General features: G+C 49.4%; 1 protein-coding gene across 2 annotated transcripts; it reads right to left on the minus strand.

Moving 5' to 3' along the window:
- Positions 1 to 1,717: 1,717 nt before the first annotated feature.
- Positions 1,718 to 11,927, minus strand: SNAPC1 (small nuclear RNA activating complex polypeptide 1). Of its 2 annotated transcripts, XM_001510956.4 has the most exons (10): positions 11,772 to 11,927; positions 9,902 to 10,061; positions 8,538 to 8,678; positions 7,280 to 7,384; positions 6,600 to 6,758; positions 6,334 to 6,405; positions 5,568 to 5,630; positions 4,693 to 4,834; positions 3,092 to 3,190; positions 1,718 to 2,501 (listed from the first exon to the last, which is right to left on the minus strand). In XM_001510956.4, the coding sequence occupies exons 1-10, from the start codon at positions 11,897 to 11,899 to the stop codon at positions 2,467 to 2,469; spliced, it is 1,104 nt and encodes a 367-aa protein (XP_001511006.2). In that variant the 5' UTR covers positions 11,900 to 11,927; the 3' UTR covers positions 1,718 to 2,466. The 2 variants fall into 2 exon arrangements, with proteins under 2 accessions (XP_001511006.2, XP_028935148.1); XM_029079315.2 differs by having other exon boundaries at positions 1,718 to 3,190.
- Positions 11,928 to 12,639: the final 712 nt, after the last annotated feature.

Below are 12,639 nucleotides of genomic sequence, written 5' to 3' on the forward strand. Positions count from 1 at the left end.
TCCCATCCCCACCCGCTGCTCCCTTGTCCAACCTCCCTCTGCCTCTTCAGCTAGTAAAGTCACTGGAACCCAACCAGAATGGCATCAAAACCATTTCCTTTTCAGGGGCGGGGGAAGCTGAAACAGTTACAAATCAGGAGGCTGGGATGTTTGCTTCTGACAGATGGTGTGGTGCAGAGCCCTGGACTGGGACAACTGGGGCCCACCCTCGGTCACTATGGCGAGTTGGCAAAGCTAGCGAAGAGTGGGCAGCCCTCCGTGCCTGCAAGTGCGCACGCACGTGCACACACCCAAACCCACACCCACCCCCCATACCCAACTCTCTCACACACCAGCATGCCAATTTTGCAAATAGCACTAAAAATACGAATCTTTTATGATGACATGATCAAGGCCAACAAAGTTTGGTCCTGAAAATTGGGTGATTGCAACTCAAGTAATGATTTTTGCTGCCCCATTCCACTGACGAGAATTCTTTCATCTTTCCTTCCATCCCCACGGCACATATGTATCTACCTGTAATATACCTATTTATATTAATATGTCTCCCCCTCTACACTGTGAGCTCGTTGTAGGCAGGAATGTGCTACATTGTACTCTCCCAAGCACTTAGTACAGTGCTTTGCACACAGTGCTCAATAAATACAATTGAATGAACAAACCTCTTCTTAAAAAACAAATTATATGACCATCACTTTGACAGAACACGCTTAATCCCGCACACCAGACGTCGAGGGAGTTGGTGGTGTTTGGTCTGCCATTAACCTGGTGCTCTGACCCGACGTACAGGCAGACCTCAGGAACGGTGTACAATATCCAACCTGAATTGCTTGTATCCTCTTCGGCGCTTAGTACAGTGCATAGAGTGCCTGGCACACAGTAAGCCCTTTACAAAATACCATTATTACGTTCCTCTGACCACGAACAAGTTGTGAATCAGCATTTATGTCGGTTGGTTTCCCATTCCAGAGTCCACTGAGTTCTGACCGAGAACATAGAAGTAGACTGGACGTCACTCCAAGATTTCCCAGAGTTTCGTGATTCCCCATGTTTCCCAAACCCGGCCCCCTCCACTCAGCTTCCCGGCCCACCGACGTACCCAGGCGGGCCGCACGGGTCCTGGAATGGGTCAGCGATTATCACAGGACAATTCTCCGGATTTACTCACTGTGGGAGGTTTGGAACCGGGGCTATACCTGTAACAGATCAGTGTTTGGGTGCTGCTGTGAAGCAGTTTACTTGCCGAAAAGCATTCGAAGTACTTCAATACGTCTTCACCTCTACACTGAGCTCGTTGTGGGCAGGGACTGTGTCTCCTGACTCCATGGTACTGTATCCTTCCTAACGCTTGGGACCGTGTTCTGCACACAGTAAGAGCTCAAGAGATTTCGACTGATCGATTCAACATCATTCCCAGAAGTTTTTCTGACACCAGAATTCGGATAAAAGCTCTGCAATCCAGAGAGGCAAGTATGACCGGGTGAAAGAGCAAAGAACTGGGAGTTAGGAGATCTGGGTCCTAATCCCGGACCTGGCACTGGTGTGCCGGGTCATCTTGAGAAAGTCCTGCTCTGTGCCTCAGTTTCCTCCTAGGTAAAATGGAGATAAACTACCTATTCTCTCCCTAGGAGCCACAAAAGGGACAAGACTATGTACGATCTGATTACTTTATGTGCCTCAGTGCTCAGCTTGGCATATAAATTCTTAATACCATAAGTATCATTAATTAGAAAATCTCATTCTGAATTTTAATATAAATCTTACAGATTATTAATATTCTATTCCCAGACAGGTCCGAGGCACATTCACCATTCCCGATGGGAGACTCCAGCAGGATCCCCCAACCCATTCCGGGAAAGACTGCTTTAAAATAGGTCATGCGAGAACAGCACAACTATATTTAATCAACGAGGGAACCAGCAATTCACCTGTGATCCACTCATCACTTGAGGTTTCAGGAGGAAAAAAACCAGTTCAGGGTGTGCTGGGTTCAAAAGAGAACCCAGAGTGAATACTAGCCAAACACAAAATTGAATTCAACGTACAAAATGAAGAGCTCTTTTCATGAGACTCCCAGTTCTGAAAATTAAGTTAAATAGTACAGTATTTGTTCTTTCGTTGCCCTTGAAGCAAATGGTTCTTTTGTGTGGAAAGATTTCAGCGTTAGTTGACATGCCAAAAACTGAATAAAACTCAACCATGCTTTCTTCAGAAACAATGGGGAGGACAGACTGGATTTAGCTCCAAATCCTCCCTCCAGACTACAAAATTAGGTAAAGAATGTCCATTTTCTTCCAGGCTGAGCCTTGGAACCCTAAGTTCCTCCTGACTAGAATCAAGAGCGCAAATAACATTTAGAACTGCCACAGGTCGAAAGGCGCCGCTTTCTCCGCTCTCAGCCACCCTTCGGGCGCAGCCCTAGAAATCCACAGCCGGCTCCCGACTCCACACTCTTCCCCGGGTGGGTTAACACGTACTTGTCCTCTTCGGGGTTGGGAACTCTGACGAGATAAGCAAAATGAAAGGCTGCGCGGCCCGAGCAGGTGGCTCAGCCGGCCGCCCCGACCCATCCCCACCGGCGGCACTCTATCTCCCTGATCTCTGCTGATGGAGACTTTCTCCAGAAACAGCACCGTGAGGGGAAAGTCGGAAGGGAGACGGTTGGCACCGGCTGGGGCCTGACGGTCTCCCGGTTCCTGCTTCGACGCGGAGCATCTGGACGGGAGTGCCGGACAAACCCCGTGGTGGGGGGTGGGGGGAAGGCTCGGCTAGGGTTCTGGAGTTGTCGTCCACGGCCTGGCTCATTAGATACCCCGCGGTCCCTCGTCCCCGGCGGCCACGCAGGAACCCTGCGACCTGTTTTCAGCCTGCAAAGAAGTGGACTTTGCAAGTGACGCTGACCCACGGTCAGTGGGGAGGGCCGGCCTCTCCTTATTCTGAGCCGATCAGAGCCCCGGGGCCTGAAGCCCACTCCTCGGCCTCCCGGGAGGGTCGGCCCCTTCGGGGGGCATAGGCCGTGGACACCTCCTGCTTCTTTCTTTGCAAAACACAGATCAGCCGCTGGGCTGTCCTGAAACTCTCTCGGCATTACCGGCATCACTAGATTGACTGCCTTCCTCTTCCTCCTCTGCGATGACAGGCATACTCAGATAGGCTGGGGCGCTTTCCTGCTTCATGGGCTGCGGGCCACCTGGAGGAAAAATGGGGAAAACAGTCTCTGCAGCAAAAAATGACTTTAAAGGCAGGACCGCTACATGTCGGAACCCTAAAATGCAACCAAGAACGGTCATTTTTAGGAAAATGGAGCTGACCCTCATCTGACCAAACATGCCAATAACATCCCAGGGGTGCGGGAATGTAAACGACCGCCCGGATGGAAAGGCACGAGACAGGAAATGCGCGTGACAGGAAGACGTGAGTCTACCTCTATCCCACGAGGGAGGCTTCCTTCCACTCAGGTCCTTTCTTCCACTTTATGAGATAAGGCTCAAAGGATGAGATGGCCCACCCACCCGCAGACACACATCGCCAAAATGGAATTTGGAAAAAAATCCACTCATCGGTTACCAAGCAAAACCACTGGGTTTTCGGCGAGTTCCCATGAGCCTGCTGTTGGGTAAACATTTAACATTTAAGAAGGTGGGTCATTCCCAGGCCCTAAAGTTATCTGGGGCATTGAATCATTCAGGACTAGAGCTCCGCTGATCAGGATCGGAGCAGGGAAAGCTCAGGCTCTCACAGAACTATGTGTGGGTCACCGAACCGGCCTCCAACTCTCAGGCCCAGAACTGCTTTCCAAGTAAGGAGAAGTGAGCACGTGGTGATTTGCTGGCAGTAACAGCCAACTGGGAAAGCTCTCTGGAAAAAGGATTCCCCCTCTACATCAACCACGTTCTGAAAAGCCCATGCAGGAAGATTAATTGTTCCGCATTTTTCTAATCAATACCACTTCAGATCCCCATCAACTGCCGATCAACCAATTCATGAAAAACACTGGCTGAGCGCCTACTTACTCTGCACAGATCACTGGACACTTGCCCACCTCCCCACTCTTCAAAGAACTACAACGGCTGCCGGTTCCTCTCGGCATCAAGCTGAAACCCCGGACTGGTGACTTTAAACCGGTCCACAAATTCTCTACCCCACTACTTGTCCTTGCTCCTCTCCCACTCCACCCAGCTCACATACTTCACTCCTCACAAGCCATTAGGCCTTGCGCTCGTCTCTCTGGCCACTGATTTCTTGCTCTCACCTTCCCTCTTGCCTGGAACTCCCTCCCAACCTAACATCTAGCACCACTAACTCTCACCATCTTCAAAGCCCTTCTGAAATCACACCTCCTCCAGGAGGATTTCCTCGATTATTCCCTCATCTCCGCACCCTGGCATAATAATGATGGTACGTATTAAGCGCTTACTGTGTGCCAAGTTCTGTTTTAAGCGCAGGCACCCTCCCTGTCAGTCACTGCAGCCCTTCCGCATCAGCCGAGATCTTGGGGACTCACACCTCGGGCCCCTTAGCGCTTACAGCCATATCTTTAGGCTCTGTTGCGTCCCCTCTGTAATTTCAGTGTCCATCTTCCCCACTATAATGGAAAATCTTTGAGGGCAAAGCTCACGTCCAACTCTTTCAACAGGCGCTCAGTCAATGCTATTCTCTCTCGGCTCTGGGCCCGATTCTGAGGGCAGCTACCTTTCGCTCGGGAGGACCTCTTCCCTGCTGACTTTAACGATTTTGTATTTCCTGTATCCTTCAATTGCTTCTTCGTCTTCTTATCCAATACAGAATCGGAAGACTCCAATCTGACTTGACGATGTCGTCTCGATTTGGAGGCCTGAAAAGTTAAGGCAAGGGGAGTGAGGCCTAACTGGAAACTAATCACAGCGGCACACGTCAGAGAGATAATCTGGGAATAAAAATGCCAGCCAGTTCGACAAGTAGAGGAACGTACTATCATGAGATCTGGATTTGAGATGGTGGCTGCACACATCATCTGTGGCAGGAAGCACGTCATGACCTCGCTGGGACGGCCTCTCCTGCAATGAGCTGCTCAGACCAGCCCCCGCCTAAGCAATCAGTTCAATGGCATTTATTGAGAGCTCACAGTTTGCAGAGCACCATACTTAAGCACTTGACAGACTACAATACAACAGGGTTTGTAGACACGGTCCCTGCCCACAAGGAGCTTAGAGTCTAGAGGGGGAGATGGACATTAATAAAATAAATTACGATACGGACATAGGTGCTGTGGTGCGGTGAGTGGAACAGCAAGTGCTTAAAGAGTTCAGATCCAAGTGCCATAGGTGATGCAGCGAGGGGGAAGAAGGCCTCGGACATGGGGAGGCTAGGAGAGCTTCCAGCCTTAAAAGACGTCAAATCTGGCATCTCACCATTCTGAAAACCGGCACTTAAGGTTCAAAAGTTAGTGTCTCCTCATTGTACCGAGCAGGCACTCCCCACCCCCGCTGCCCATTTCAACACAGTAAAAACTGCAGCCAACAACCGCCACCTTGAATCTGTAGAAACTTTCCCCGGATTTCTTGGAAAGACCAGCTTGCCCATCTCACCTGAGCCACGGCAGAATAGGATTTGGATTTTATTTTAGCCAATGCCTTTGCTCTTTCTGAACCCTGCAGAAAGCAAAGACAAAAAAATCCAGGAAAGAGGGTCACGGTCAGTCACCAACACACAGCAAGACCCCCGACCAAGTGGGGAGAAAATACAGAGAACTGGAGACAACTGGAATTCTAAGAGGAAATTGCAGCAACTTCAGTGTACTAAAACAAAACATTAAAGCTTCAGAGTTAGCATCCTTAAATTAGTATCATGCTCTGTATAAGGAAAAGCACTAGTTGGCATCGCCATGTGAGGGTAATCACTTAATTATCTGCCCTAATCACCTTCCCAGTTCTGGAGACAATCCAGAATTGAGATGCAGTGTGGCCTGATGGAGATAGCACAGGGCTGGGCGTCAGGAGACCTGGTTTTTAACTTCAGTTCTGTCAAGAGCCTTCTATGTGACCTTAGGCAAATCACTTAACCTCTCTGGACCTCAGATGGATCACTTGTACAGTCAGGATGACATCATAAACCTATTCTCCCCATCTCTCAGATTGTACGCCCCAGGTGGGACAGGGGATGGGCCTGATTTGATTAACCCATATCCACACCACCACTTGCTCTGGCACTTGGGAGAGGCTGAATCAGTGGCGATCGTGACTATCGTTAGAATATCTTGAGACACCTATTTCACTACAGGCCTTGAGGGGGCTGAGCCCTTAATGGTCAGTGGGCTGTTTCATGGCCAAGTCATTAATAGGGACCTCTTCTTACCTCGGATTCTTGGGAACTTCCTTCTGTTTCATCCGTCACGTCAACGCTTCCTCTAGTCGCCGAGGCCGATTTCTGGGGCAGCAGAGAAATACCGATGTCATATTTCAGTACGTGAGGCAAGTTCACTTTAGAAGCGTGAGGTTCTGGGAACCGATCTAGAAAGGCTCTTGCAGGCGGCCCCTCCCTTGCGCCTTCTTCCCCAACCCCTGCTGAGCTGCTCCAGTTCCCCAGCTAAGAGCCAACCCATGGCCGGCATCCAATCTCACCTTTCTGTCCTGCAGCCACTGCTGGTGTTCCAGAACCACGCTCCTCACGTCCCCCACAAAGTCATTCTTTATCAAGTCCAGAGCTCTGTCCGGCTTCGACTTCTCCGCGGAGATCGCACACTTCATTTTCTGGTAGTGGTCGTGAACGTTCAGCATTTCCTGCAAATAAAAAAAGCAGTCAATTTGGTTTACTACGGTCTCCGTCGACAACTACCGGTCAAACGAGAAACCAAAATGTTAGGACTGTTCGGTTAGGGCTCGGGAATCCCTCTTCGACAAATTACCATATTTAAGATAGGCTGTGGCTAACAACACTTCTGATATTTTAAATGGATCAAAGTTAGGGGACATCAGATGCAATTCACCTCAGATGTCAACAGTCTAGCACCTATCGGGCACTTGATAAATCCCCCAATTACGATGAAGCTACCACAGCAAATCCTAGTACCTACGCCCCGTCTTAAGACGTCAAAGTCGTCTCTGACCCATATTGACCCCACGGACACATCTCTCCCGGAACGCCCCGCTCTCCTTCTGTGATCATTCTGGCAGTGTATCCATAGAGTTTTCTTGGTCAAAATACGGAAGTGGTTTACCACTGCCGCCTTCTGCCCAGGGTACCCAAAAACTGCTGTTGATGAGAACACTGTAATAACATCCACAGGTTAGTACCGCTGTACCTCTAGAACATCAGAAGTGATCAGCTTCGTTACACGGTCTTGTGGCTCCTTAAATTCCTCTTTGAATTCAGTGGAAGGCATCTTTCTCTTTATTCTGTAGGACAACTACATAAAGATGGATGCAGTTAGATGACTACCCTAAAAATGTTTTTTCTTCTTTCCAGAGAAGGTAGATTTGCTTGACAATAAAATCTTGCTCTGAATAACATCAATACAAGACCCAAACTGGGCAATCACTGGCTCTCAGGGGAGGTTGCTTTTTTAAGAATTTAGTCTTCTGTCTGGGACTTGACATAACTTGGCCACCCTTCAGCAACTTGAGAACAGAGAACCAAGAGCTGGAAAACGCGGTATGAAAATCTTTAAAAAATTTAATCCAAACTCATCTAAGTCATTGAAAAGAAACCCAGTCTGAAGGCAGTTTCAGTGGTCATGACGCTTGGATGACTCTGCTGGAAAAAATTAAATTTTTCAATACTGGCTTAAAGCATATTCAAGTTCTAGTTAGAAGACATCCCAACTGACATTTTAAGAAGGTTCGCCAAAATACCTGCTTCATCTGTTGTTCAATCCCACTCCTTGGCATCAAGAAGAAATTGACTTTAAGGTCCTCCACCAGCTCTCCCCCCAACTAATCCTCACTCCTCTCCTCCTATACCCCAACTCACACAATTCACTCCCCTCCAGCTAACCTACTCACTGCGCCTCATCCTTGCTTCTCTCACTGCCTTTCGCCCCGCCCGGAACTCCTTCCCTTTTCGCTTCTGGCAGACCGCTGCTCTCCTCCACCTTCACGGCCCTTCTAAAATCACATCTCCTCCAGGAGGTTTAATTTCACTTCCTCCCTACTGCCACTTCAGCCCATCTGTGTCATCCAAGCACTTGGGGATTCACCAACCGCCCCTTCCCCTCCACATACAGCCCCCAAGTACACCTTTTTATACTCTATCGCTCCCTGTAATTTATTGTAGTGTCTGTCTCCCCGTGCTAAAAGGGGATCATTTCTATTACTAAATATAAGCAATTAGGGTATTTGTTAAGCGCTTATTAATAAGGTTGGACACAGTCCCTGCCACTCTGCTTTCTTACTAATTCTAATGTACTCTCCCATGCCCTTAGTAGAGCGCTCTGCACAGAGCTGGAGCTCAATAAGTACTATTTTACCGATCCACTCCCTTTCCCGGGGCTTTGGATTCCCTACAGGGCAACTCCCTTCCATCAGGAGGCGTGGATACGAGAGGCCGTGGCAACCACATACCGGTTTGGGCATGGCCGTGAAGTGGAAGGCTTTTTCCAGCCGCAGCTTCCTAAGGACGTAAGCCGCATCGTAATGCTGTGCGTTCGTCAAGTCCTGCTGAAACTGCATTACTTCATCCCAGTCCTTCAGGGCAATTCTGATCTGCAACAGAAAACAAAACGATTCAGAAACGTGCTCAACGAAAAGCATCAACTACTGGAGTAGTTACTAGAGAAGCTGTATGGGCCTGGGAGTCAGAAGACCTGAGTTCTAACCCCAGCTCTGCCAGGTACCTGCTGTGTGATTCTGTACAAGTCACTTCACCGCTCTGTCCCTCCGTTCCCTCATCTGCAAAAGGGAGACTGGCTATCTGTTCTCCCTCCTACTTAGATTGTGTACCCCATGTGGGACCTGGTTAGTTTCTATCTACCCCAGAGTTCGGTACAGTGCTTGGCACATAGTAAGTACTTAACAGATATGGGTGTAACACGGATAAATACGGGTACGAGAGCATAAGAGAAGCAGCACGGTGCAGTGGATAGAACTCTACAGTGTGAGCTCGTTGTGGGCAGGGATTGTCACTCTTTAGTGCTGTATTGTACTTTCCCAGGCACTTAGAACAGTGTTCTGCACACAGTAAGCACTTAATAAATACGACTGAATGAACTGAATGAATGGAGCTCGGGTCTGCAAGTCGGAAGGTCATGGGTTCTAATCCCGGCTACGCCACTTGTTCGCTGTGTGGCCTTGGGCGAGTCACTTAACTTCTCTGTGCCTCAGTTGCCTCATCTGTAAAATGGGGATTATGATAAGTGCTTAGTACAGTGCTCTGCACATAGTAAGTGCTCAATAAATACTACTGAATGAATGAATGATTGTGAGCCCTATAATAATAATGGCATTTGTTAAGCGCTTACTGTGTGCCAAGCACTGTTCTAAACGCTGGGGAGGATACAAGGTGATCAGGTTGTCCCATGTGGGGCTCACAGTCTTCATCCTCATTTTACAGATGGGGGTAACTGAGGCCCAGAGAAGTTAAGTGACTTGCCCAAAGTCACACAGCTGACAAGTGGCCGAGCCAGGAGTGGAACCCATGACCGCTGACTCCCAAGTCCGGGCTCTCCACTGAGCCACACTGCTTCTCTGTCCCTATGCTGGACAGGGCCTGTGTCTAACCCGATTTGCTGGCATCCACCCTAGCGCTTAGTCCAGTGCCTGACACATAGCGCTTAAGAAAATATCGTGGCTCAGTGAGCCTCACGTGGGACAACCTGATGACCCTGGATCTAACCCAGCGCTTAGAACAGTGCTCTGCACATAGTAAGCGCTTAACAAATACCAACATTATTATTATTATTACCAGTTACTATTATTCTTATTCTTACCTGCTGTTTGGGCTGGCAGCGCTGCGAGAAGAAGAGCCCGTACAAGAGATAGAGGGCCCCCACGCGGATCTGGAAGGTGAACGGAGGGAGGAAATACCGCCAGGACAGGGCGAAAGCCTCTCGAGTAAAGTTGCTCATTTCCAGGTGACCCATTTTTCCGCTGAAAAACAAGAAGAAGAATGAGGATGAGGGCATTTGGGAAGGGTTTACTATGTGCCAGACACTGCACTAAGTTATTACCCTATTTATTTTGTTAATGAGGTATACATCCCCTCGATTCTATTTATCGTGATTCAGTTGTCTTGTTTTTGTCCGTCTGTCTCCCTCGATTAAACTGTAAGCCCGTCGATGGGCAGGGATGGTCTCTGTTGCCGAACTGTCCATTCCAAGCGCTTAGTCTTGTGCCCTGCACATAGTAGGCGCTCAATAAATACTACTGAATGAATGAACGGGAAGGGTGACGAGCGGGTCGGGTGCAGGCCGCGGGCCGGTCCTGGGGTCGCCCTTCCCGCCGGGATCTCGGGAGGCTGGACGGGTCAGGCTCGACCGGGCACATTCGTTCATTCAATCAATCGTATTTATTGAGTGCTTACTGTGTGCGGAGCACTGGACTAAGCGCTTGGAGAGTCCAATTCAGCAACAACGGGATCACAGTCTAGAAGGGGGATTAATAATGATGGTATTGGTTAAGCACTGTTTCATTCATTTAATAGTATTTACTGAGCGCTTACTATGTGCAGAGCACTGCACTAAGCGCTTGGACTGGATAATTCGGCAACAGATAGACACCAACCCTGCCCAACGTCGGGCTCACAGTCTAAACGGTCTAGCACAGTCTAGCATTTGCTCAGCACTGTTCTGAGCGCTGGGGTAGATACAAGGTATGGAAGTTGTCCCACGTGGGGGTCGCAGTCTTAATCCCCATTTTATAGATGCGGCCACTGAGGCCCAGAGAAGTGAAGGGACTTGCCCAAAGTCACACGGCTGACGAGTAATAATAATAATGGTGATATTTGTTAAGCGCTTACTAAGTGCAAAGCACTGTTCCACGCGCTGGGGGGATATAAGCTGATCAGGATGTCCCACGGGGGCTCACGGTTTTAATCCCCATTTTCCAGATGAGGGAACTGAGGCCCAGAGAAGGGAAGTGACTTGCCCAAAGTCACACGGCTGACGAGTAATAATAATAACAGTGGTATTTGTTAAGCGCTTCCTATGTGCAGAGCACCGTTCTAAGTGCTGGGGGAGATACAGGGTCATCAGGTTGTCCCACGCTGAAGCTCACAATTAATCCCCATTTTCCAGATGAGGGAACTGAGGCCCAGGGAAGGGAAGTGACTTGCCCAAAGTCACATGGCTGACAAGTAATAATAATAATGATGGTATTTGTTAAGCGCTTACTATGTGCAGAGCACTGTTCTAAGCTCTGGGGGGATACAAGCGGATCAGGATGTCCCACGGGGGCTCACGGTTTTCATCCCCATTTTCCAGATGAGGTCACTGAGGCCCAGAGAGCCAGGCTGCTCCGCTAAGCGCTCAACGAGAAGCAGAATGATTAAGGAAGTAGCGTGGCTCAGTGGCAAGAGCCCGGGCTTGGGAGTCAGAGGTCACGGGTTCGAATCCCGATTCTGCCCCTTGTCAGCTAGGTGACTGTGGGCGAGTCACTTCACTTCTCTGGGCCTCAGTGACCTCGTCTGGAAAATGGGGATGAAGCGTGGGAGCCTCACGTGGGACAAGCTGATGCCCCTGGATCTCCCCCAGCGCTTAGCACAGCGCTCTGCACCTAGGAAGCGCTTCCCAAATACCAACATGATTCTTATGGGGAAGCAGGGGAGGGGGGCGGAGGGGCGGCCCCGGCGAGGACCCTCACTGGAAAATGGTCCCAAACTTGAGGTCCCTCCAGATGGCGGCGAAGTCCTCGAAGCGGACGCTGTCCTTGTCCTGGAAGCGCCTGAGCAGCGCCTCGCAGTCGGCCTGCAGGCCCGGCGTGGGGGCCATCTTGGCGGCCCCTCTGGCCCGCCGCCGTCGCTGGGCGTCATGACGTAAGCGCGCCGGGGAGCGTCACCCCGGCCCCGCCCGCACCGGAGCGGTGGCTATGGCTATGCGCGTGCGCCGTCCCCGCTTGCCCCCCCCCTTTCCGAAAAGGTCTTTTCTTTCTTTCTTTCTTTCTTTCTTTCTTTCTTTCTTTCTTTCTTTCTTTCTTTCTTTCTTTCTTTCTTTCTTTCTGTCTTTCTGTCTTTCTGTCTTTCTTGTCTTTCTTGTCTTTCTGTCTTGTCTTTCTGTCTTCCTTGTCTTTCTTCCTTTTTCTTTCTTTCTGTCTTTCTGTCTTTCTGTCTTTCTTTCTGTCTTTCTGTCTTCCTGTCTTTCTTGTCTTTCTGTCTTTCTTGTCTTTCTTCCTTTTTCTTTCTTTCTTTCTTTCTTTCTTTCTTTCTTTCTTTCTTTCTTTCTTTCTTTCTTTCTTTCTTCCTTCCTTCCTTCCTTCCTTCCTCTCTCTCTCTCCCTTCCTTCCTTCCTTCCTTCCTTCCTTCCTTCCTTCCTTCCTTCCTTCCTTCCTTCCTTCCTTCCTTCCTTCCTTCCTTCCTTCCTTCCTTCCTTCCTTTCCTTCCTTCCTTTCCTTCCTTTCTTCCCTTCCTTTCTTCCCTTTCCGTTCTTTTCTTTTCCTTTCTTTCTTTCTTCCAACATTATTATTATTAAAGAGCCCGGGCTGGGGAGTCAGAGGTCTTGGATTCTAATCCTGG

The sequence above is a fragment of the Ornithorhynchus anatinus genome, chromosome 14 (genome assembly GCF_004115215.2).
Source record: "Ornithorhynchus anatinus isolate Pmale09 chromosome 14, mOrnAna1.pri.v4, whole genome shotgun sequence".
Taxonomy (NCBI): Eukaryota; Metazoa; Chordata; class Mammalia; order Monotremata; family Ornithorhynchidae; genus Ornithorhynchus; species Ornithorhynchus anatinus.